General features: G+C 33.9%; 3 protein-coding genes across 5 annotated transcripts; all 3 read left to right on the plus strand.

Annotated features, from left to right (window-relative positions):
* Positions 1-1,791: 1,791 nt before the first annotated feature.
* LOC148605436 (uncharacterized) lies at positions 1,792-8,103 on the plus strand. Its single transcript, XM_088549433.1, has one exon. The coding sequence runs from the start codon at positions 1,835-1,837 to the stop codon at positions 3,320-3,322; it is 1,488 nt and encodes a 495-aa protein (XP_088405559.1). The 5' UTR covers positions 1,792-1,834; the 3' UTR covers positions 3,323-8,103.
* A 3,643-nt stretch (positions 8,104-11,746) lies between these two features.
* LOC148605437 (uncharacterized) lies at positions 11,747-16,008 on the plus strand. 3 transcript variants are annotated; one of them, XM_088549644.1, is made up of 6 exons: positions 11,747-11,992; positions 12,224-12,322; positions 12,842-12,994; positions 13,860-13,952; positions 14,834-15,259; positions 15,556-16,008. In XM_088549644.1, exons 1-6 carry the CDS (start codon positions 11,774-11,776, stop codon positions 15,760-15,762), a joined length of 1,197 nt encoding a protein of 398 aa, XP_088405770.1. In that variant the 5' UTR covers positions 11,747-11,773; the 3' UTR covers positions 15,763-16,008. The 3 variants fall into 3 exon arrangements, with proteins under 3 accessions (XP_088405770.1, XP_088405771.1, XP_088405772.1); XM_088549645.1 differs by having other exon boundaries at positions 15,559-16,008; XM_088549646.1 differs by having other exon boundaries at positions 13,863-13,952.
* A 10,008-nt stretch (positions 16,009-26,016) lies between these two features.
* On the plus strand, positions 26,017-27,274 carry LOC148605438 (uncharacterized). Its single transcript, XM_088547589.1, has 4 exons — positions 26,017-26,235; positions 26,453-26,551; positions 26,709-26,861; positions 27,155-27,274. Exons 1-4 carry the CDS (start codon positions 26,017-26,019, stop codon positions 27,272-27,274), a joined length of 591 nt encoding a protein of 196 aa, XP_088403715.1.
* Positions 27,275-27,780: the final 506 nt, after the last annotated feature.

A 27,780-nucleotide genomic window follows, 5' to 3' on the forward strand; every position in this document is an offset into this window, starting at 1 on the left:
GACAGACCACATAACTAATGTTATATGTACATGTACTAACAGTAACAGACCACATAACTAATTGTTACATGTACTAGCAGTAACATACCACATAACAAATGCTAAATGCACTAACATAACATACCACATAACTGATGTTTCATGTACATGTACTGACAGTAACAGACCACATAACTAATGGTATATGTACATGTACTAACAGTGACAGACCACATAACTAATGTTATATGTACATGTACTAATAGTAACAGACCACATAACTAAATGTTACATGTACTAACAGTGATAGACCACGTAATTAATGTTACATGTACTAACTCTGACAGACCACATAACTAATACTTACAGTGACAGACTACATAACTAATTTTACTAAAACTAACAGTGACAGACCACACAAATAATATTACTAACAATGATTATGTGGTCTGTCACTGTTTCTGAATTAGAAATAATAAAAGGATAATTAATTGGAAGGAGTGAATTAACCAAAATATGATCACGAGTGCCGAAGAACGCCTAGATTTAACGAGTGAGCGGAACTTGTTCCGTGCGCGAGTTAAATCTTATTGCGTTCTTGGCATTTTTGGTTATTCACGATAACCAATTGATTATCCGATTTATTATATAGATTTCCTCGATTATTTCAACATAAATTTCAGAATTTGAGAACGGCGGATTGATATCAAAGTTTTGACGTTTTGGCAGCAGAAAGTCCGAGAGTGAAATTACCAAATTTATTTCACAGTGCTATCTATATAATAAAAGTGAATATAAATGTTTTTGACATGTACAAGTAAGCGCCTGTCTGATATTTCTGAATTTAAGACTGTTTCTTTATAGTCTTTTATTAGCAGTCATTTCTTGGTTTGATTTTTGAAACTGTATATACATACATTTGTATGTAGACTTCTTACAATTAGGTTTCTGGAACAGGGTTATGTTGCTACAAGATTGAAGCCATCGCTACGGAAGTTTTATGGTCGTCATCATGAACTCGTGGATCGTTACGGTGTATCCATCTGCACCAACGTGTCATAGTTTTCCTTTCCCCTTTCGTCTACCCCGGATTTGACTTTTTATGAGCAACTCGACGAGTGTGTCTAGAAAAGCACAGGACGCTTACCCTTCCAGTCAATGTTCCCAGTTTTTAGTCGAGTCAGAGTTGCTCATTTTCTTTCGTTACTTTGTATGTATTATTTTAGTTACTTTATGTTCTTTGTTGTGTTTGTCTGTTTTCCATGTCTGGTCTTTGTCCCTGGATTACATTCTTTTGATTTCCATTACAATTTTGGTTCCCTTGATCACTCTTGTATGACTCTTTAAATTAGTCAGACCTTCAAGCTTCTTAATTATTGTTTTGTTTTGTTTTGTTTTTTTATTGCATAAATGGTTTTATAGCAATTCCGAATAAGCCAAGGAAAATAAATTATAGAGCCTGACTGATCGAGGATTATATCATCTCCTATTTTCCTCTCGATAGCAACTCATTTGCATGTAGTTTGTTGAATACGGTAGTTTCAGTTTAGATTTGTCGATTTCTGAGTCTCTGTAAGACGACAGTACAGATCTGGAAGATGTTCGCAAAAGTCCAAAATTGTCACATTATTATAAAAATAATATTCTTTGATAAGAATTTTATTTATGTGAACTTGACGGGGATATTGGGAAATTACATTTGGGACGATTCAGTATTGGTACGAATTGAACTAGTATACATTTTAGCCGTTGTAGTGCTTTGTCTAACTGAATGTTTCTTCGGTCTTCGTTTATGTTCGCCCAAGAGTTAGCTCCCTTATGTAATCATCCGGTTTGGAAATCGAGAAAACTTACAATGGGGACAATATTTCAAAGCATTTCTGCCGAATTTTCTTCTGATTTCGAAATATACATGTCAAATGAAAAGGCTAAAACTTTTCTAGAAAGAGTATGCGACATTACAGGGACATTGTTGATCAGCAGTAGCAGCAACGATGTTCGTACACCGAGCTCCCTGAAAATTTGTGGTTCTTGGGATTCTATGTTAAATGCTCATAATATACTTTCTGCGTACTCTGTTGTTAATGATTTAATGAAAACTGAAGACGTTCATGAACAGAAAAGTTTGTCCCCCAAAATAGAAGTAACTAAAGCTAATCCCAGTTCGCTTAACGCAAGAAGGAAGAGGAAAACTCCCCCTTGTCCCAGAAGTAAGAGGCCAGATAGCATGTTTTTTAAGCATCAGGATGAAACTAAGAGCACTTCTAAGTTTCCAGCAGTTTATCCCAGTGAACATTTACAAATCGACCCTGATTCAAACCCAGACTTTTCTGAATCTCCAATACCAGTTGCCATCACTAATTTGCAAAATAACCAATCTGAACCTATTGTGTTCCAACAAAATTCTATGGAATCAACTGGACAACTTGTGACTTCAGATGGTGCAGATATGTATTTTGTGAATAATGATTCAACACAAGAATCATTAGGGAGTACCCCAGAAAAACCAATAATTCCTGTTGAGGGAATAAAAGGACAATACTCCTGTTCAATGTGCAAATACACAACAAATTCTGCAAGAAACCTTGAATCACATATTGACAGATTTCATTTGAAGCCTGTTACGTGTCACAAATGTGGTAAAGGATTTGGCTATGAGAGAGACTTAAAAAGACACTTGCTAAAGAATAAATATAGTTGTCTGGGAAGATCAGTTGTAAACAAACATTATATTAGTGTCCTGCCTGAAGGGTCAATAGGTGAAGTTAATCAAGAAGAAAATTCTCCAAAAAATTCTACTTTATTGAAAGAAAATGACAGTGAGTCCTTATCTGACTTTAGAAACCAAAATTTGGCTATAAAAGTTAAAGAAGAACCTGTGTTTGATGATGAAAATACAGCTGATTATGAAATAAACAATTCTACAGTTTCAGCTGGTGATAGTTCTACTAGTGTTAAAAGTGCTACTTTTATTCCAACTAAACCTGATTCGTTGGGTGAAAAAGACAACAGTGTACAAAATGAGGAGTTCACAGAACATCAAGAAATGCGAAGCATGTATATGGAAGCAGATTCAGACACACAAAATGATTTCTCGAATGATTTTACAACTTCATCTACACCGGGAGATTTAGTTAAATTTAATTGTCATTCATGTCCATATGTTGCTCAGAAGAAGCAACATATTATTGACCACATTTGTAGAATGCATAAAAAGCAATTTGCATGTGATTATTGTAATTCAAAGTTTGGTCTAATAAAAGATTTGAATCGCCACTTACGAAGATCACATGGTATCGATATTCCACTTAAAAATTCAAGAGGAATGAACATGACATTTTAGCTTTAAATCACAAAAATATGACGGTCATGAATGTATAAACTTCAGGGGTGCACATTGAAATGAGATCTCATTAGTTTATGTTGTAAAATTTATGCTGAGGCAACAAAAATATGTATGATGGGTTTCTCTATTGACAATTAAGGAGGTAGGCCTAGGGTAAGGGACATAACTCGTGAAATCAGTAATATGTTTGTATTATATTCAATTTCACCAAAGCCTCTTGAGCTTTCGTTTGAAACAGAATAAAATGAATCCAAGTTAATAAGATGCTTACATAAGATTGATGTAAAATGCTGAATACAAAAGTTCCAATGATTTTTAAGAGTTATGTCCCTTACCTAAGGCTTAGGTCTACATGTACCTCCTTATCATGCAGAATATTTTTTGTGCTAACCAATCATTTCATTATCATTTGTGTACAGGAATTAAAAGAAACAAAATGTTTGCTCATTAAAAATGAAGTAAAAAAATCTACAAAATGTATGATAAATGATGTAAAAGATGTACGAATGTACATGTACCATATGTACTTTTCCCAATTTTTTTAAAGCTTGAAACCCAATACACACATATTTTTTTAGCCTTACAAATACATTTACAATCAATCTTCGTGTACATTTTTCATCCTTTCTCTACAAATGTACATGTGCATGAACTTGTATATGTGTATACAGTGTATATGTACAGCTTTGTACTTGTACGAAATGTAATGTATATGTAGTAACTGGTTGATTTTTTTTTGTTAAATCATTCTGTTGATTGAAAGTTATATCTTCTTCTACTTGTAAAGGCAAATACATTTGATTACAAACTACCGTCAACCAACTTTTTAATTTCTCCACTCTTCACAGTGGAGTCCCTCATGATAAAATTGCTCCATTTCATTACTTTTCAAAATTTTCGAAATGTTATTAATCTGCAAGAACCATTAAATATACCTTGGTATAAAGACAGGAGTAGTAAACTACAGACAATTTTTGAAATGGTGACACCACTATGGAGACACTGTGACTCCACTCATAATATCTCCACTGTGGAGAGTGGAGACACTGTGACTCAACTCATAGTATTTCCACTGTGGCAGTGTTCTAGGATTCCTGTTTCCTGTTACTTGGGGCAAGTGAAATTTGGGTCGGGGAAAGTTAGGTATATGTACTTAGTTACACTTTCCTGTGGCTAGTTGAAAACTTCATATGCTGTAAGACATTGTTTTGTTATGAAAGCAGTCATTGGCTGTGGGAATATGAATTTTTCCTGAGAAAACCTCAATTTTGGAAAAATCCTAGAACACTGTGTGGAGAATGGAGAAATAAAAAATTGTGTTGACAGTAGTGTAATTATACACTGCCAAACAAAGTTGCAAAGAGTATAAGGCCAAATAAAATCATACCTCTGTTTCCTGTTACATGCCAGGAAAAAAATGGGTAGGTAGGTAGGGATTTTTTTTTTTAAGCGGCAATAACCACATCATCCTAATGGCAATTGACACAATTCAATGGTGAAATGTTTTTCACATGTTCTTCAGTCTGTCCATCTGTCCTCTTAAACTACTGATATTATAAGGCAATTTGTATCCCTCTAATTTTGTGGGGTTGTGCTCCTTTGAAATTAATATTCTGAAGTATCTGGTTTAAAAATTGAAACAATTTCATTTTTCATCACTTACTTATTTTCTGCTTCAGAGTCATGGAATTTCATCCACTGAAAAAATGGAGTGGTTCTTTTATATTATCATCAGAGGAGAATATTATGGACTGATGTACTTACACATGTAAATGCATGTACAAATGTACATGAACTTGTATGAATATCATCTGTCTATGTACAATGTTCATTGATATAAGTTAATTTGTACACTGTACATAAATATAAGATTATTATTTATTATTTGAATGTCATGAAATTCCATGTGAAGTAATATATATTGTAGTTTTAAAAATGTATTTTCCTGCCTATGTGTATTTATTGAATCTAGATTGTTCCTAAATTTTAAAAAAGTATAGGTTTTAAGTGTCAGTCCCTGTAAGAATCAGGCAGTAGATGAAACATGGTATGGATAAACCCATCATTTTGATAGTGTAATTTGACTATTTGCACCATCAGAATCAAGGAAAACAGACAAGATGTTCCATATCATGCTGGACCATTGAGTTATAATTTCATTGAATTGCACAGAAAATGAACATTTGAAGGGCAGATAACTCTATCAAAAACCTCATTTTTCTAAGATTCTGTTGAAAAAAATATTTGCAAAGCCAATGATGCAGAGATCAAATAATGGTCTTTTCAAATCTTGAGTGATATGACCGTCAGATTGGTGGGTTTTTCACATGCATGTTTCTAATTTTTCCCATTTTGCCTGATTCTTACTAATATTTAAACTTAAGAAAGAAAACAAATGTAGGATTTGCAAAGAGATAAAAGTAATGTTGATACATGTACATGTATTTCAGGGAATATTGATAGAAAAGACTTGTTGTTTTCTTTAGTTCATCTAGTGGCATGTATATTTCATCAATTGAAAAAAAAGGTCCATTTCTCCCTAACCCCTCCCCACCTTTCCCTGGTGTCTCTCTGAAAGAGACGTCATTTCTTCCTGTTTTTTTTTCAAGTATCAAAATGTAGTTTATCTTCTCTCTTAGAATTGAATTGACTAACATAATTTTATCTCATCATGTACATGGTATATGTCTATACATCTATACATACATTTACGTGTCTGTACATTTATTCATTATTTTCTGAATTTCAACAAAGAATTACTAAGAGTTCAAAGTAGTGGGGGTCAGAGGTGTTTGACCTTCAATTAATGACCTATGACCTTTGGAATTTCATTTACCTAGCTCCTGGACCTTCAACTCATTACATGGACACTTTGTTATGGATTTCCTCAAGCGGACCATTGATTTAAAACTTGGAAAAGTTAAGAACCTTTCACTCTTGAAAATTTGAAACCCTGAATTTCTGAAGCTTATTAAACAAGACTCCTGTTGTCATTGTAAATAAAATTGCAAAATTATGAGGATAGTTTATCAATTACAATAGAAAAATGCATTATTTAATTCAAAAATTCCAATACTTATAGCAGAGTGACTTCTATATCTAAGTTATAATGTATAAGCATTTTTTTTTAGTTTTATGATTGTGGTCGTTCATTGAAACATTACAATTGTTAAAGAAATAATTCAGTTCATGGGGGTATGATGTTATAATCATTTACACATGAGCTAGGTCTTTATATTCAATATTTGTAACCAAGTGTTACCTACACCTATAAAGACCAACCTGTGTGTAAATGAGCACAGGCAGTTTGTGCAGATGGTTCCAATCAATTTACTTTTTAGCTCACTTGGTGTCTGTAGTCGTTGTTAGCAATTTTGCAAAACTCTTCTCCTCTGAAACTACTTGAGCAATTTGTATCAATCATTTTTGATCTGTGGAGAAACATGGCCACTATTACTAAAAATAGAACATGGGGGTAAGACAGAGTTATTGCCCTTGAAAGGTGAAAAATGATGTTTTTTTTAAACTGTGATACATATAGATAGAAAGAAACTTTCAGTTGCTGAAATGATCCTTATTCTACCAAAGTCTACTTTGAGTCAAAATTGTCGGACAACTTCTTGTTAAAGTAACTGCCGTTGAAAGGCAAAAAATAATGTTTTTGGAAGTTTTCAGCTAATATCTGGAAAACTATAAAAGATAGATAGAAGCTTTCAATTAACGAAATGATCCCTATGATAAGTCTTACCAAAGCCTTGGTTGAGTCAAAAGTTTTGGATAATTCCTTGTTAAAGTTATTTCCCTTGAAAGGCAAAAATTTAATCAGGTGAGCAATGCAGGCTCCTGGGAGCCTCTTGTTTTTCTCTAGAGCCATTTAATATTTCTGTCTCTATCTGTTTTGTTTATTTCATTCAAAATCATACCTTTGCCAGTTTCTTGACCCATTCATTTATTGAAAATATCCCAAAAGAATGCAAAATAAAACTATCACAAAAAAATAGAAGTCCCAGTAGAGGTTATTATTAGGTAGTGCTATACAGCTTAAGTAGCAGTCTGTAAGAATCATGCAAAATCTGAAAAATGTGATACACTCCAAAAAAGACTACATATTTTTATTTTTGTAATTAAGTTGTTTTATGGGTCTATACTATATTACATGTAATTATTCATTCAAATCTGCCTGCTCTTAGGGGATAATCAACAATGAAAATTCAATAGATTCTATTGTATTTGAATGTCATTTACAGAGTTATCTCCCTTAATTTTTTAATCTACAGTGCATTTTATATAATTTTTATCTCCTTAGAACAGGGGTTATATGAAAAAATAAACATTAATTTCTGCTTACTATGTCAATTTAAACAAAATATCAAAAATAAAAATATGTAGGCTGTTTACCTATGAATCACATTTTGCATGATTCTTAGCTGGAGTGCTTCTTAAACAATCAAAGTTGCAAGCAATTATATTATTATATATTTTTGGGGATATTCTTTGCATATGAGAAAAAGATTTTATTTAGTGTTTACTCTCTGAAATTCATGTTATTGCCCCTGATATCTTTGAAATACATGTACTTCTTTAATCTGTCTTAATAGAGTTCCTCATACTTTATAAAGTAGCATTTAGCTTATTTTAGTGTACCATTCTTCCAAAGTAAATGCGTTGTTTTATTTTTAAGTTTTTTATAAGAAGTTTAAATGAGTTATCTATCCTTGATTAACGTACTTTGTATTGAAAGTTGTTTGTAATTTTGTAATAAATTAATGTATTATTGTTGTCATATTTTTCTTTGTTTATCGTATTTGCAATAATTCAATATTGTGCTGTATGATTGAAGACCGAGGCAGTGGACGGCACATTTCAAATTTTGTTTTCGAACATTGTCATCCATTTATGGTTACAAACTCACTGTTTTCTAAAAAAAAGTTTCGTTTTGTTATTATACTAAGAATGAAATAAATATATAGAAAGCACTACAAAATTTAAAATAAAGGGAAATAACTTTTTGATAACTATGTTTAATATTTAGTTTATTTGTTACATATATCCTGAGTTATTCACCTTTGATACAAAAAAAGTTCATGTTCTTTCTGTCGTCAAAATGAGTTTAGCATTACATTGTATATTGGAACAACACAAAATGGTAGTATAAAATTTATCCTGTTCCATCCATTTCATGGGATCTGCCTGGTTTCTATATGGACAGTCTATTAAATGCATTAGGACTATGGGTCATTCATTGTTAGTTTCTTTTAGAAACTAGTATTCTCATAGTAATTATACACCCCCATTCCCATTTAAAGGGTAACAATATTTGATAATTTGACACTGACTATTATACTGTATGAATGTAAGATGTCAAGCCACAAACACCACACTTTTTATACCCCACCACACTCAAGTGGCGAAGTATAATGTGATTCCCTCTTACAATCTTCCATCCCTCCGTCCCCAGATGGTTTCCAAATGATAACTTTATAAGATATTGAAATATCCCTTTTAAACTAATTTATTCAGTATCATTTAACACACAAAAATAATGCTTTTTAATGGTACATTATTTGGTACTGTACCATGTGTGCTAGTGGAGATGTTTAATATGCCCCTTTTCAATGTACAATGTTCAACAATCCACTAGGCCATAGTAGTAAAATTCCTAGATTTTCATCCAGTTTTGTTAAAATTTTAGGGTGAATTTTATTTTTTATCAATTTTAGTGGAAAATGCTGTCATTTTGAAAGAACTTGACCTGAATTGGGCAAAAAATCAAGATAAGATATTTTGGGGAGGATGAAAAAATCAGGTCCGGAGGGGACAAGAATCTAAGATATTTCAATTGTGGCCTTGATTGCATGGTATTGTAAAATTAAGAATGATAGTGCTCTATGATGTTTTCGTTTCTGTTTAGCGGCAAATATCTGGAAAAAATGGTCAGTATTTCGTTTCTAAAAAGGGCCACATGGGACCAGAGATTTTTTAAAGGAGGATACAGAAAGAAGGGGTTCTAGGCTATTATTTGCTTATTTGTGCCAAAATTTTGCTCAAAATGAACAAAATTTGCTACAAAAGGGGGGGTCTAGAGACAGAACTGGGACTGGAAAAAAGTAAATACACATATCCCAAGGAACCATTAGTTAAAATTGTGTTATCCTTAATATTACACACCTATCCTCAGAAACCATTGTCTGAAATTATATTACTGGTATCCCTAATATTCTATACATTATTTGTATTGTATTGTTATTTTTTTTTTCTTGAAATGTTCCAATATTTGTTTAATAAGTTATCAATGTTGACAAGTATACCCACTTAAGATTATAAATATGATTATAAACTGATATTCTGGTAATATGGTCTTTTGTTAATCTTACTTGAGGAAGAGGTTGTTGAAATACAAAAAAGTGTAATCAAAGTACTTTTGTACTGAGTCAAACTGGATTATAATCAAATGGGGAAATCTCGTGAAACTACCTTGTGCCATGTTACACTTACTCAAAGTTCTATGACTTTGTTCAAGTATTCTAGTCCTCATCATTTGTGTTCCGCCAGTTTGTCAGTCTATTATTCTACATATTATTTAGACTTAAATTTTCTGGAGTTTGATGGTTGGGTTTCATATGCCAAAAAAAGACTATCTGCAGTACTGTCATTTTTTGTGGTCTCACCATAAGATTCAAATCATATAAAGTCAAGTTTGGATTGATTTTTTTTCTTGGGGGTATTAACTTAAAGTTACTGTTTAAGAATAAAGGGCCAAAAGAACTAACTTTTTTCTCTGGTTTGTGAAGAAAGTGTATGGATTCCTTATGAAATTGTACTACAATGTTCAATACCACTAAAGGAAGGTTGGATTTGGTATTTATATAAAAAGTCATAAATTGAAACTTTGGAACTTCATAAATGCTTTAAAAGGGAGAAAAAATTCAATTAGTGCTTACAAAGAACATGGCTTGGAACTTCATAAACGAAAGACGTGTACCTCTGTGTTAAATTTTGGAGATGGTGCCGTTAAGGTAGATGTCTAATTGCAAATTTTAAAAATGTTTCTGCCGCTTTCATTCTTGTCAGAATTCATATGCATGACGATTTTTGGACCATGTATTCAGACATATGGAAAGTTTATTATACTTACGGTACGTACACCAACAAAAGGGTTTGACATTCACAGTTGTGAAGTCCAAAACATGCCATCAAAATGGAGTGATTGTTCAACTGTTGTATGGTAAGTGTGTTTAGTTATACATGTATGTACATTACCAACATTTAAAATTGGTAGTCAATACCTCTCCGCTTAGCATGGGGCATTTAGGTAATAGAATGACAATTCAAACGCTCGGGGTAAGTCAAGTATGTCCGAGTTGGGTATATGCTTACCTGTGGGCTCTTGCGTTTAAGGATGAGAACAATAAAAAAAACTCCGGTTCTGCGTGTCGGACTAGTACAAAGAAGGGTCTACTCGATTGGTCACACGTTCTGGTCTTGAAATGCATGAAATATACATCATAGAACGTAAAACCACAACCAATTAATCAATTTCTGCTGTTTCAGGGTTTAATCACCGTTCCCTTGATAAGACTACCGACAAAAAATACCGAAGCTTCAAAATAGAGGGTACATTACATGTAAGAGACGTGTTATTATGCATGTAAAAAACAAGGCCAAAACGTAAGAATATAGTATCGCACAAGGCATATTCGGCAACAAAATAAAATACAATTACATAAATAAAACTAAAGATAAGAAAAAAAATACAAAAAACTAAAGCACCTCAAAAATGAACTTCCACAAAATACCGGATGTGACACCAGTTGCTTCGAAAAAGGTGAAACTTTTCTGCTCCACCAGTGACACTCGCCACATCGCAAGTGAATTAATCCGGTAAGACGTTAAATTTTACTAATGACAGGGTATCTCATCTGATAGAAACTTCACATCGGCCAATCAAACTGCAAAACTCCAGTGGTAATGATACCCGCAAAGGCAAAACATACCCGTCAATAATATTTAAATCCGTTGATATTCGTTCATTTCACCCGAGAATATAAATGACGTTATCTTCGGCGTTGTAGTTATCCAGAAAGTCATACATGTTACCAACAGCAATGGATTGTGTGTGTGGACGCCCGTTGTACTGGGTCGGACCCTTTTTTAAAACTCTCTGGATCCAGCTTTAACATTGATATGCAAGAAGTGAAGCAGTGGCTGAAAAATAAATTTTATATTTTGTGCAAGATCTCGACAGAAATAAGCAAATGGTAGTCGAGACCCCTTTATAAATTGCAGATACAACTCAGGCATAACCTACATGTTGAAATGAACTTAGTCACTCAATGCACTAACAATGCGTACGGAACAATTAATTTGTGCAGATAATCGTAACTATTGACGTCGCTTGACGACGTCTTCATTTCTGAACAGTTTCCAGAATAAGAGGCTGTTTTCAGAATGTCGGATAACGATAGCGTATCTTCTGAGAGATCTTACATCGTTCGGAGAAAGATAAGAACAAATGAAGAGATACTTCAGGATCTTAATGCCGAGGTCGATATCTCTGATGGAGAATACGAGTCCGACTGGAGTGTAGGAGTTGATACAGACACAGACGATGAATTTGATTATAGCAGCCAATCCAATACAAACAGTCCTGGGCAAGAAAGACTATTTGTAGGTTTTGATTTTAAAAAAAGGCAACATATTCATTGACTCTAAAATGTCACTACATTTAAATAAAATTGTTGAAATGTTTCTGCTTAGTTAAATCAGAGATTTAAAGACATAGAAAAGTAAACCAAGTATTGATGCACAATTTTGATACTAAAATACGGAACATCTGGCCAGCTTGGTTCATAAATGGTTCCGTACAAATAATCATGAATTACCATTCTCTCTCTGTAGATTACTGGAACAAGGATGGCACTTAGCCGAATGGACAGTAAAACTGACTTGAGCAAATTGGAAGTCAACAAGATATTTACAGCTCCAATAAATAAACAGGTTAGTATTTGAATAGTATTATGGGAATAGCTATATCCGCCGATAATTTCAACCCTCGCACAGTGTAATCCATGTAGTTGAATTATAATGATTCCTTTTTAATCTAGAGTTTTATTTTACATTTTCCTCCTCTTAAATATATGTACCATTCTGTGTAAGAATCAGGCAATGGATGACACATCATTTTCCTCAATTTGGTCGTTTATGCCTTGAATACATCCAATACATCTAGATAACAACCAAAAACGCTATTTAAATTTATACTGAAACATCTAAGTCATAGATATTTTTTGAATGCTTGTATCGCAAAAAGGGCATTTTTCCATACAGTGCATTTCAACAAAATTTGACCTGTCAATATCTTAAAAAGAAAATCTCATAAATACCTTGATGGTTATTTCTAGAGGTTCTGAGGCATGGAGACTTGGATACTGCCTTAAAATCTCTGCGATTTTTTATCTTCTTAACTACTGAATGTTTTACTTCAATTACTGCTAAATATTTTTTTGTATTTTACAGGTGGCAGAACCAAATGTACCAGCAGAAAATTCCTGTGCTGATGATAGTATGGAAAATATGGAGGAACTCATTCGAGAAGAAATACGTCTAATGGAAGAAGAGACAGCAAGGAAAAGGAAAGAATTAAGAGAACTATTGCAACCTACTGATCAGGTATACATAAATAAATTTAATTACAATTTTATTTCTTTTCAAAAAGAAAGACTTACATCGCAACTATGTTACGATTATACATAGAGAATGTCCATTTAGAAACCAGGCAGTTCCTATGGCTGGCACATGGTAAATGTTATCCCATAGATTTTTTTTGTTCCAATGTCATGTTTATATCATATGTATGTCCAGTAGTACGAAGATTTTTTTAAAAATCGACAATGGATAGCCCTGGAAATTATTTTACAGTTCCTTTAGGAAGCAACAAAATTTTGCACAAAATTGAAGAGTTATATCCCTTTTTCAATGAATTTCAATGCTTTTTGTGTAATTTATTTCACTAAAAAAGGATGCATTTGTGATATGAAATAAATGAAAATGTTTTGAGAACAAAATTTGTCATGTGACACCCACTGCCTGTTTTTGCTTGAATGCCCTCTTAAGACATTTACTTATATCCGTCTCTGACCAACTTTTCAAAACTAGGAATTATTTACTTTTAACTCTCAAATATCTATGAAAAGGCTTATAGTGTACTATGAACATCATAACTGTTAACCGTTGAACATTAAGGGGAGACTCTCACAAATTCAATAAAAGATTTAGAATTTCACACATAAACATGTAAGCTATGTTTGAGATTTTTGGTTTTATTACTATTTTTTTCTGTGAAAAATACCGAATTGTCGAGTTTTTACATTTAAAAAAATGCTTATTTTACGTTAAAATCAGTGTCAATGGGGAAAATCTACCACATGGACTGTTCCAAAGGTTCACAGGTATGAGAACATCCATATATTGTTGGCCTCTAAGGTGTAAAATTGTACATTTTAACTATAACAGTTAGTATTTATCTTTTCTCCAGCAGAACAATGATGGTCGAAAATCAAGAATGAGAGCAGTAATGATGGTTAAACCAACTGAGAGAACCTGTATCGGGACGAAGTCAGAGCCACAGGTATTTAAATTTGACCAACAAAAAAATTGAATTAAAGATATATAACAATTAAACCTGTCTATATCGAACCCTAAACAAATAGAAAACCTGTCTAGACCGAAACCTAAACAAGACCGAACCCTAAGCAAATAGAAAGCCTGTCTAGACCGAACCCTTAACAAATAGAAAACCTGTCTAGACCGAACCCTTAACAAATAGAAAACCTGTCTAAAGAGGACTTATATAAAGTCTCTCTATATTAGTTTTAATGTATTTTAACATTTTTAAACCGAACAACTGTGTAAAGCGAACAAATCACAAAATCCGAAAGAGATTCTGTTTAGACAGATTTCACTATAATTATTTTTGATCACTGTAAAAGAACTCTTCCTTTACTGGTAAATTTATTCATTTTTAAATCAATGATCTGTTTATTGGTCAATGAAATAATAAATTCAGGGGAGGATCCGACATTTTGAAACAGATGGGTGCCAGCCGGGTTCCTCAGAAAAATGGTTGGGCTAGGACATTATTTGCTATTTTTTTGTCAATTTTGCACATGAAAATTACTAATTTTCCAATAAAAAGGAGGGGTGCCAAACCCCTGCCGCCACCACCCCCCCTTTGAATCAGCCACTGGCATTGAAATTGATGTATAATGATACTCACTCAGGTTTTCAAAACAATATAACACAAGACCATAACTTCTGGTCCATGCTCCCAGTTTTCAGTGGAGTCCCAGTTGCTCATTTACTTATGTTGCTTTGTACGTATTATTTTGGCTGTTTATATTCTTTGTAGTTCGTGTCTGTTTTGAATGCCTCGTCTTTGTTCCTGGATTACATTCTTTTTATTTCCGCTAGAATTTTGGTTCCCTTGATTACTCGTTCTTTTAATTTTAGATGCCTACAAATATCAACCACATTGAACCATCAGCGGCATGTTCTAGGTCATACAACCTGGGTAAGACTTCCGCGACTGTGTTCAAACCAACGCAAAGAATAAAACCAGTGTACAGTGGGAACATGGTACAACCTACATGTCACCCACCGAGATCTGATACCCCCGCATTCAGCAGAAGCTACAAAAGAAAACATCTTGATGATGCCAAGAAAATGGATAACACCTTACGTCAAGCTTTCTGTGACGAGTCGATGCCGGGTACTACTATTGTCGAGCAGGCAGATATAACAGCACACGACCTGGGAGTTCTGGCTGTCGCCTCCCATGGTACCTTGAAATATAAGACACCATTGACAGCAGCAGGAAGTGTTTCGGCTGGAGACAAACGTGTCAGATTCAGAATTGACCGACCTTTCGAGAAAGGGGTATAAACATGTTTAATGTATCTGAAATAAAAGCATCAGTTACAAGATTCTTTGGGCTTTACAAAAAACACGTATTTCATTAAAATTCAAGTCTTAAATAACTTTTGGTTTATACTTTAAGTTCTTAAGTTCACTTGGTTCTTGTTACATTTTACTTTCAGCATTCATTACTGTCTGTTTAAGCATAAAAACTCTCGGAGTCTTCAGCACTGATTTAAGCACTGTAGACTGTTTTTTTTTTTTTCTATTTCATATCGTAGTGATCTCACTCTTTAGACTCGCTGTATTTATTTTAGCAGGCTAATCTCAAGGGAACATCTCACGATTTGAATGTAAGACATAATTCTCAGAGCCATGGGGACCAACTAGCCACAACAACGACAACAGAACAGGACAAAAACAAACGAGGAGTACTGAAATCTATTCGGAAACAGCTCTCCAGATTTGGACGATTCATTCGCCGTAAACTGAAAAGAAATACCACTGTGTCGCCAATTAGTTAGAGTTCAATGAAAATAAATGTGTTTGCATATTAAAATGATTGAATTTAAAATGTTGTTTAGCCAAGAATAATGCTTTGATTTGGAGAAACAGTACATGTATGTTGAGAATACTTTAATCATACCCTTCCTCTGGTTTTAGTTTTAAAACAATAAACTGTATATACAATTATGTAGTTCATTCCTGTTTGTGACTTGTGAAGTATTCTATTTCTTTTGTTACTTATTTCAATAAAAGGGGTATAGACATTTATCAATTCATCCGCCCATGCACCTATCAAGCTTCAAGGCCTATTTTCTAAATGGTCTTAATCCAGTTCAAAAGAGTCAGCATTTAAACTTTGGTTATTGATATCGAATCTATGGTACATTTCATAATAATACAGTACTGTACAGTAACATTTTATGTAAGGAATATCGTGGTATCATTTCTTACAGATTCATACAGTTTTACTTATTAATAAAAGTTATTGTGTAAAAAAATGTTTGTGTTTTAACCGTACATGACAGATAAAATCTCCAATAATCAATTCCAGTTTCACATGGGGTATATGGAATTTAAGATCAAGACATCATTAGAGATCTATTCAATTTACCCATACACTTGCTCTCTCTTTATTGTGGAGGAAATTATTGGAACCGAGATTCGAACTGTCATCAACAGAATATAATCCAAGGATAGCGACTAGACAGGGAATATAGACACACACAACTAAGAACATGAAATAAACAAAATAACACACACAAATAAACAAAAGTAACCAAGCAAACCGGACTCCAGACCACTAAAACCTGGGATCATGGACCAGGTGCACCGGTAGGGTAAGCGTCCTCTGCTTTTCTAGAAACACGCGCCGAGTTAAGATCGAAGATCAGAATTGAGAAAGCAGTCGCCAGAGCCTTTAGATTTGTAAAGCCTGATAGCATCAGCAATTATCTTACACTACCGCAGAAAAGTAGTCCCATTGGCATACCCATTAAGGTTCAAATGCAGATAGTAAGGTTCAAGTTAAAGGTATTTCTAATATATCATACTTCATTCTACGTAACTACTTATCAGTGCCTATTTATTTCTATGCAATTACCCGAATAAACCAGTCGTTCAGTGTCTATATTCAAGTTGCCCATTTACTTTTAGACGCATAATAAACCATTTGATGTTTAGCTTGAAATTAAAGCCCTAAAAAATTACGAATAATCGTCTATCATAGAATTGAAATATAAAGAGGAATGCTGAGTACCAATTGACAAAACTGTTCTGAGATAATTTATGCAGGTCCTGTCGGATAAAAGAGGAAGTGGTTCCGATAAAAAATGTGTAAAGGGGGTTCGGGCTATTATTTGCAGCTTCTATATTGGCCATTTTTTCACAAAGGGGAAGCATACCCCCCTCGAAACCTTCTTGACGTATCACCCACTAAATTGTCTGTTTTTACGGTTACCGCCTCGTGACACCAAGAGCCTGGAGATGACAAATAAAATTGACACTTGGCATAGATAATGGCATAGGAATTTCGATAATGCATTTGTCGGGGATCATGTCATTTTTTGGTTTGGTGTTCTATATGACTAGTTTGGCTATGTGTATGTTATTTTAATAAAGCTATAGATGCTTGGCTAAATTATGTTCCTGCACCAGACACGATTATTGAAATTATCTTCTAAGACTTTATCGTTTACGGGTATGTTAATGTATGCGCTTTGGAACTAAGTGCCCAGAAACTAAACGCTTTTACATGACACATGGGTGTCTATGGAATTACGTGTAGCACTCGAGCTATAAAGCTAATCAACTGAGGAATGTAGCTAGTTGAGAGGATTATGTATCTAGGGATATGATTGAAATCAATGATTGTGGCTTAAGTTTGAATGATTTATCAGACAATTTCGACCTTGAGGTCAACAAAATGAATTTCGACCTGAAAATTTAAAAACTAAATATGACCAACTAGTAGTTTATGGTTCAACAATGCACTATGTCGGAGAGTTATATGAGTTCCATGAAAACCGATATCGAACCTGAATATTATGCAAACTGGTGCACTGCTACGATGCATCATGAATTTTGGTGTGTGTGTGTTTTAAAAGTACTTCGTAATCAGAATGGTGATTTAACAATATAACAAAGAGTTCAATATTAACCATTTCTTATAATAATTTTGTCTTGAGGTGCTTTTGAATTCAATCCCCGTACTTTCCTTTTACCAAATATTTTTGCAATTTGACGATTATTTGAGGCGTAAAAATTCAGACGATGGATATAAATTGATTCAGTACTTGAGTACTTTGATTATTATATGGCTTTATGGTAAAGAAATTCGCGACAGGTTTGGATGATTGATTTTCCAATTGAACATTCTACATTTGTAAATCCATTATTTAATTATTTGCTCGAGACAGTGGAAAATCACAACGGTCGACAGTTAAAATAAAATTACGATGCAACTCTTACTGACAGTAGTATTATATACATGTATCTTACAGATATTATCTGAAGACAAATGGCGGTTAATTATACTATCATGAAGGACATTGATAAAAAGCGGCCACATTTAACGTTTGTGTACATACCAAATAATCAACAGAGATGTGAGGCAGTGTGTTTTCCAACCCTAAACCTTTCTCTCTCTTTCTCTCTCTACTTTCTCTCTCAAAACAATTATCGTTCCATAATTTCAAAGACAGGATTTACAGGTTAAAACATTTTTCAAAATAGAATTCACCAAAATTTTCAGGGAGTAACCTCTCGTCTGTAGCATTAGAACGAAACTCATAGGAAGTTCAAGATTCAAAAGTAAACTGAATACAAGAAGTACTACATCATCATAGTGATTTCTTTTTCTAATCAACGCTTTTCATTGTTTTTGTTACTTAAACCACTGTTGCGGCATGTCTGTCTCATTCGTTCTGTTCTTAAGGTGATAGACATGGGATAAGGGACGTAACTCTTGAAATCAGGGATATGTTTGTATCATATTCAATTTCAACTAATTTGTCCTATTGTTGTTGAACTGTCTTTAGTCAGAATACTCTAATAATTAATATGGATGAATTTATAATAAACGCAATACTAGTAAATATACAGTTATTCAGTACTTCTAAAACGATACATACATTATTTTCAAATATTATTTTCGAGTCCCGCGGAGGGAACGACCAAAAATTTGCATATATATTATATTTATGTATTATATACTTGGTGTGGCTGTATTTGCATCCTGTTACATCCTCTATTATCTTACTGGATACCATCAGAGGTTGTCCTATTCAGTTACATCACGTGCTAATGTTCGCGCTCTAGCTTTACTTACGAGGAAGTATCAGTCGGTTAACGAAAATTATATTTTTATATAGCCAAGTTGGCCGAGTGGTCTAGAGCGTTGGACTTAGTGCAGGCAGTGTTGCCATAGATGTCAGAGAAAAGAAGGGGTTCGAATCCCGCTGCGGGAGCGACCAAATTTGCAATCTCGCATCGATTATAGAGTTGTAGTGTAATTAAGACTTGGTTATATATATATATAAACAGCTTTGCTTTTAATAGAAGAAATGAGTTACTGCGAGGAAAAAATAAGTCACTCTGTATCTAAACGAAAAAAATATACCTATATTAATAACTTGTACCATTTCTCAATACTTCATCAGTTCATGTATACATAAAACTATTGAAATGAGGGTTTTTGAAGAAAACATTAGTTTTATGAATATTATACCCCTGCAAACACAGTTTTGGGGTAAATAGAAATCATCCCGTCTGTCTTTCCGTCCGTCATTCCACATTTCTTGTTCTTCGTAACCTTTAATTACCAACATACTTGACAAATGTTCTTAGCCTGAAATATAATGATTGATTTATTGAGTGATTGATTGATTGGTTGATTGATTGATTGATTGATTGATTGATTGATTGTTGGGGTTTAACGCCCGAGCAGCAATATTTCAGCTATATTCAGGCGATGAATATGAAATGGATGATAAACTGAACATGAAATGATAAAATGAAAATTGGATGGGACATAATGGGGTCGACAAATTTTGATTGCCACGGGAAATTGGGAGATGTGGGTAGGGTCGGGCAATTTAGCCTCCTGTGGCGGAGCCCCATGATTCCTACTCCGTGAGAATACCACAGAAAGGTTCTTTAACGTGCGAAGAACGTGGCATATTTCCCAACACGTTGCACCACTATGGTTTGCGGTCAGGTTTTCCGTATTATGGCCTGACGACTCCAGCATGAAACATGCCAGCGTTACTCCGTTCCACCACCTGGGGCACACAACCCAGTTTCTCTGTGTGCAGAGCATCCTAGCCCCAGCCAGGATTCTGAGCACTATTTGGTCGCCTTTTACGGCAAGCTTAGTGTACCGACGGTTCAATTTTTTGCCGTTATAATTTTTCCTTTTTCAAACTTCTATCTGGATATACCGTCAAACAAGCTTAGCGCTGCTGCGGACCTATTCTTTTGACACCAGGACCCGCACGGGGCTAAATATAATGAAAAGAACTTTATATGTAAAAGTGTCAAACGTATTCACTTTTGGGACCGACGGTTCAATTTTTTCCGTTATAATTTTTCTTTTCTCAACTTCTGTCTGGATATACCGTCAAATATTTACATTTTGCAGATGAAAAAAGTACACATATGATGGTCATTTGCATTCGATATAATGACATGATCCGAAAATAGGGGGTAGGCTTTCAAGAAAAGAGCTGAGAGGAAGAGAGATAGAGAGTTTATAAAAAATAAGAAAAGGAATTTGGAAATATGCATTTGGACAGAATTCGATAGAAGTGAATCAATCGACAATACCTGTATGTTTAAAATAAAAAAAAATAATTTAGTCACCAATGCACTAACAATACGTACGGAACAATTGATTTGCCCAAATAATCATTACTATTGACGTCGCTTAACGACGTCTTCATTTCTGAACAGTGTCCAGAATAAGAGGCTGTGTTCAGAATCATTATGTCGGATAACGATAGCTTATCTTCTGAGAGTACTGAAATTCATTCGGAAACAGCTCTCCAGATTTGGACGATTCATACGCCGTAAACTTAAAAGAAATACCACCGTTTCTCCAATTAATTAAATGTGATGTGCCTGTACAAATGTTTTAAAAGTTTTTAAAACAAAAATGTGTTTGGATTTCAAGGAGATAAATTTTTGTATACCCGAACTAGCTAAATAACGGCATTAAGGTTTATTTTCCTTCTGTTTGAATAAAACTTAATAATAAAATAATTCAATTTGCTTCGATCATTCTTTATCGTATAGACTGTCAAGTTCAACAGAACTACAAGTATGTAATAATGCAATACACAATTATAATTAAAATATGAAGAAACTTGTCTTTAAAACAGAACTTCTATTATAGTGCCTCGGAAGAGGGTATACGGCTATATCATATGTCATAGGAAAGATAAATCAATGTAGTTTTTGAACATCGTACTAATCAAAATGAAAAACGATTAAGTTATTTATTTCGCATTAATTAGTGGAAAGGGTCAAAGATCAATCGACCCCAATACACTTTGACAAGTAATTCAAGTGAAATCGTTCATTGTAGGTATTGAGCAATAAGTAACATGTAAAGAATCGTTTCCGGACAATTCGTCTAGTTTCCGGACTGTTTATGAACGGAGACACATATAAAGTATCTAGTCTACCTCACGTTTTGATGAAAAGACTTAAGGTTTTGTAATTTATGTTTGTACGTACAAAAATCATACATATGTTTTTTTTCGCATTTGTCTTTATATGCTTGGACTTCAAATAAAGCGTTAAAGACTTAAACATGAATCAGGGATTCTCAAACAAAAAATGCGACTCGGGGGTTCATGATGAGGCTGGATTTCATAATATATTTGACAATACATGAACTGTGAACTTTGAACTTCGCATGTAAGCATGTGCAAACATGTACATGCATGTTGTCACAATATTTATGTCTTACGATGTTTAACTGTGCGCAAGGCTGATGCTTGTCATGCAATTTATCCTCTGCAGTGGCGAATCTACAATGTGTAAAAGAGGTGTGCCAGCCCCATGCACCCCTCTGGGTCTGCCACTGCTCTGAACGGATTATGAGACGAATTGATAAAAACAAACCAGACTCCTTGTAAAAATTCTAACGCAATGAAAGAAGAAAGAAGTTCAGACGCAATAAAAACTTCTAAGATTTTTTACCTCTCAAAAAGACTCCATTTTCAGTAGCCGTATGAATAGTACACAATGGTAATATAGTTGTTACAGAATATTAGTTCAAAGGAAACGTCATTGTCCATGCCAGGGGCGGATCAAGAATATCAGAAAGAGAGACGGGCGTTTACAATCAGGGGATACAATCTTTTGTTTGCTATGGTCTTACAAAGCACTTCCGGGTCAAATGGTCACCCCTATGTAGTACCAAAAACACACTGAACCTAGACATATGCATTGTAAGTGCATTAATTGTGTGTATTATGATTAAAATAGTCAAAATAAAGCTGAGAATGTGTACTTTAAAATCATATATGTAATTAACTACAAAAGTGTATGAATATTTTTGACATGTGTGAGTAATTTGCCTCCATCCTGTCAGTTAGCAGAAAAGGTAAAAATGTGGATTTTTCAGTGTTATTTATTCAAGTAAATTTTGTGAAGAATTTCTACAATCATCGTATCATTAGCGTAATGATTTTGGAAGCCTTATTTTCCAAGCTTCGCAACATTATGCAACTTTAAGATGTCATTTGTCTTGGGAATTCACAGTGTAACTTTAAAAATTACTGTTTTGACATGTAAAGTAATGGAAACGTTAGAAGTGGTTAGTGAGACCTATATTTTCTGTCCATAAGCTGTTATAAACTTACTTTTTTGCGGCGTAAACATACATGTACAGAACTTGTAGTAAGTGGATTGTGCATTGAATTGTGCGTTACTTCTGTTGTCATATTTTGACAAGGTAGAAGAGTTGTTTTGAATATTTATAATGTCATAATTTTAATTTTCGGGCAGCCAATCGCGTCTGTCTGCTTCACGCAAAGAATGAATAAGTAAGCCACTTCATGGTTCACTTCTCGAATTCTGATTTGTTATAATCTAAATACCAACAAGAAATAAAGTGAATATGGCATCATAGGACCGTAATCTTTGCCTAGCGAAGATGCTGTAAAATCTAGGAATCGGAAATAAGCCACTCATAACTTGGAAACTTATCATCGGTCTATATGATAGTAAAGGCCGATTTATTTGAAATAATCCATTTACAAAAATAACAGAAAAAAATATGTCAAACTTTTATCAATCTGCTTAAAAAGCACTTAAAATATTGATCATGTAAAAAATAAGTTACTTTGGATAATGTTCATGTTTTTCTGTGGTACCAACAGTTCGGAAACAGAACAGGTTGTCCTGGAAATAATTTCGTATTTTACATTTTTGGTAGAATTAGTATTTGAAATATTTAAAATTTTGCAACTTCAAACACATTTTGTAAAGCTCATGTTGCATATCGAATCGAAGACGATGTGTTAATTTTACTTGCTATCCAGTAAAGAATATTTAATATACATTGTAATATTATACGGTGTTTTATTATCTCTTAATAATTGAAAACGCGCTAAAATGCAACCATTTTAGGGGCATTTTTGTCCTGTGATTAAATAGTCAACTTTTGTCGGAAAAAGTTCTTTTTCACATTTTTGAAATTCTATACATGTGATCTTTACATGTTACTTGTTTACCGTTATCTACAATAAACGATTTGACTTAAATTACTTCTGAAAGTGTATTGGGGTCGATTGATCTTTTGACCCTTCCTCTTCTTAATGCAAAAACAGCCGAAAACTTTACCACTTTTCAGCTATAAAAGAACGATATTCAAAAACTACATTGATTTATCTTTTCATTGACATATGATATAGCCGTATACCCTCTAGGCCCATTAAAGTTCAAAAACTCCTTAGCCGTCCTTTACCACTTTTCACCTTTCACCCAAAAACTTGCAATTTGACGATTATTTGATGCGTACGTAAAAATTCAGACGATGGATATAAATTGATTCAGTACTTGAGTACTTTGATTAGTATATCGCTTTATGGTAAAGAACTTCGCGACAGGTTTTGATGATTGATTTTCCAATTGAACCTTCTATATCCATTATTTAATTATTTGCTCGAGACGGTAGAAAATTACAACGGTCGACAGTAAAAATAAAATTTACGATGCAACTATTACTGACTGTGGTAATACATGTATATTATCTGAAGACAAATGGCAGTTAATTATACTATTATGAAAGACACTGATAAAAAGCGGAAAAATTCCCAACGATGTTAGAACTGTCAAATTTGCGATGCAAATTTTTGGTCGTTCCCTCCGCGGGACTCGAACATGTACCGCTGTGACATCTATGGCAACACCGCACGAAGTCCAGCGCCCTAGACCACTAGGCCAGCTAGGCTAAATTTGTATATTATAATATACATACATACTAACAGCTTTTTTTATAGAAGAAATGAGTTACTGCGAGTAAAAATAAGTCACTCTGTATCTAAGCGAAATAAAATTACCTATATTAATAACTGGTATCATTTCTCAATACTTCATCAGTTCATGTTCTTAGCATGAAAGATAATAATAAAAAAACCTTTATATATAAAAGTGTAAAACATATTAAATTTAGGTAGCGACGTTCATTTTTTTCTGTTATAATTTTCCTTTTCTCAACTTCTATCTGGACATATCGCCAAACATTTACAGTTTGTCTAGTTGTTATTTCAATGATGAAAAAAGTATACAAATTATGATCATTTGCTTTCAATACAATGACATTGTCCGAAAATAGGGGGAGGCTTTCAAGACAAGAGGTGGGGATACACACGACACATCAATGGCTCATTTCATCTTTGCATCGCCCTCATCTTTTGTACTCAGTACACTTATTTTACCCAATGACATCCGAAGTGTTTTACAAAACTGTCTATCAAACAAAGTTCATGAATTCAGCTCAAAGTGGGCTCATTTATCCCATAGTTTGTGCGATGACCTCCGAGTTTTGCCAATAAATTTCATGTAAATAAAATTAAATTCCCGACAACGGTTTTAACAATTCGAAAATTTCATGGTCAAACAAGCCTGACAGCTGGGTTGATGACTTCTCTCAGGGGTCTGTGGTCATAGTATAAGAGGTTTCTAAATTTGAAAATACCTAACATATTAAAATGTGCAAATTTCAGTGTTTCAAAAGTCATATAACTGTGGGGTCTGAACCGGGGACTCTCGGTTGTCTTACACGCTGTGCATATTGGTATCAAATACCTCTAATGAAACCTTGATTCAAATATTTTGTTGCATATAGTTGCTTCCAGTGTCATTTGTAGAGTTGGATCCAAGGGGTCGGAGCACCCTTTCCCTTTCTGTTGGAAAATTTTGATAATTTCGTGCAAAATTTGGGCAAAAATTAACAAATAAGAGCCTGTAACCGCCCATTTTTCTTGGAACCCCTCTGGAACCAACCTTTTTCAAATCTCTGTCTCCGCCCATGCATTTGTGTGAAAATGCATCCGGCACTCGCTTTTTGAATCAATACATTTGTAACAGGATCATGTATTTATAAGAAATATAAAAAGCTGTGATTTGGAGACGGGAAATTTAGAACGGGTACATGTGCGGGTTATACATTTTTATGACGTACTAAAACTTCTTCAATTTTATTCCAGGATGCCGGACACAGTGGCGCTGTGTGGAAAATACTTCGGTTACAAAAAGATAAGGTGTAAATGCGCAATTACGAGAAAAGAACTTGCAAAAGCGAGATAATACGCGTGACTCTAATATTTTTATGCATTACCCCTAATACGCTTCTGTAAGTAAACTACGTGTATAAATACCAACAGGTTTCAAATAAATTAGATTCCGAGGGTCTATAACTCCTTTAGAACATAATATTGTATTTTTTATGCAAAAAAGGCACAGAGAGAGAGAGAGAGAGAGAGAGAGAGAGAGAGAGAGAGAGAGAGAGAGAGAGAGAGAGAGAGTATATAAATAAATGAGAAACGGAATTTGGAAATATGCATTAGGGGCATAATTCGATAGAAGTGGATCAATCGGCATTGTACACTCGTATGCTTAAAATACAAAAAAATGAATTTAGTCACCAATGCACTAACAGTACGTATGAAACAATTGATTTGCCCAAATAATCGTTACTATTGACGTCGCTTAACGACGTCTTCATTTCTGAACAGTGTCTAGAAAAAGAGGCTGTGTTCAGAATGTCGGATAACGGTAGCTTATCTTCTGAGAGATCTTATATCGTTCGGAGAAAAATCAGAACAAATGAAGAGATACTTCAGGATCTTAATGCCGAGGTCGATTTCTCCGATGGAGAATACGAGTCCGATTGGAGTGTAGGAGTAGATACAGACACAGACGATGAATTTGGTTATAGCAGCCAATCCAATACAAACAGTCCTGGGCAAGAAAGACTATTTGTAGGTTTTAATTTACATAAATAAAATATATTCAAAATATCTAACAAGTCCCCGCATTTAAATAAAAACGTTGGAATGTTTTTGCTTAATAGAATTAGGGGTTCAAAACTTACAAAAGTAAACCATATATAACTGATACACAACACTGAACTATGTTTGGCCTGCATGGCATTAAATGGATCTGTACTAATGATGAGTTGTTATTCTCTATCTGTAGATTACTGGCACAAGGATGGCACTAAGCCGAATGGACAGTAAAACTGACCTTAACAAATTGGAAGTCAACAAGATATTTACTGCTCCAATAGATAAGCAGGTTAGTATTTTAATATTAGTTGTTGAATAGTCCTCCTCCTCCTGCTCGCCGACAAACCTTCAGTGTAATATTCTTGAATCCCCGTTTGTAGTTTTCCACTTAATGTTTTAAACTTATTTTACTTCAATTAATGTTAAATATTTTCTCTATTTTACAGGTGGCAGAACCAAATGCACCAGCAGCAAATTCCTCTGCGGATGATAGTATGGAAAATATGGAGGAACTCATTCGTGAAGAAATACGTCTAATGGAAGAAGAGACAGCAAGGAAAAGAAAAGAATTGAGAGAATTATTGCATCCAACTGATCAGGTACTGCATAAAGAAATTTCCATTTTATTTCCTTATAGGAAAAAAGACTATTGTAGCAACTATATCACGATTATTAAAAAATATCAATTTACTCTCGTCTCGGTCCAACGTTTCAAGCTAGGAACCATAATTCACTTTTAACTTTCAAATTTCCATGATATGGCAGTCTGTATACATGTATATATGTATATGCATGGTTTGCTGTATACCAAGAATAACAAAGTATAGTTTGCTTCTAAGGTGTAAAATTATACGTGTTAACTAACAGTTAGTGTTTATCTTTCCTCCAGCAGAACAGTGATGGCCGGAAATCAAGAGTAAGAGCAGTAATGATGGTTAAACCAACAGAGAGAACCTGCATCGGGACAAAGTCAGAGCCACAGGTATTCAAATTTGACCAACAAAAAAATTGAATTAAAGATATACAACAGTGAAACCTGTCTATACCGAACCCTAAACAAATAGAAAACCTGTGTAGACCGAACCCTTAACAAATAGAAAACCGGACTTTCGTAAGTCTTCTTTATTAGTTTTAATGTATTTTAAACTTGCGTAAACCGAAAACCTGACTTAACCAAACACTTTAAATTTTCTCTGTATTAGCTTGAATATATTTTGAACTTTCGTAAATAAAAAACCTGTCTAAACTGAACAGGTCATAAAGTCCGAAAGAGATTCGGTTTAGGCTTTTACTGTACTTTTCTTTAAAACAAAAAAAAATGTCCTTACAAGAAACTGCACTGTACTGAAACTCTTCTTTTACTGGTAAATTTGTCCATTTTTAAATCAATAATCTATAAATTGGTCAGTAAATTATAGATTGATGTACTATTATATTCACTCAGCTTTCAAAACAATATAACACTAGACTATACTTTCTTTTTTTTACTTTAGATGCCAACAGTTAGCAACCATATTG

This window comes from Perna viridis, chromosome 10 (genome assembly GCF_037379345.1).
Source record: "Perna viridis isolate PV_CMFRI_1.1 ecotype Kerala chromosome 10, ASM3737934v1, whole genome shotgun sequence".
NCBI lineage: Eukaryota > Metazoa > Mollusca > Bivalvia > Mytilida > Mytilidae > Perna > Perna viridis.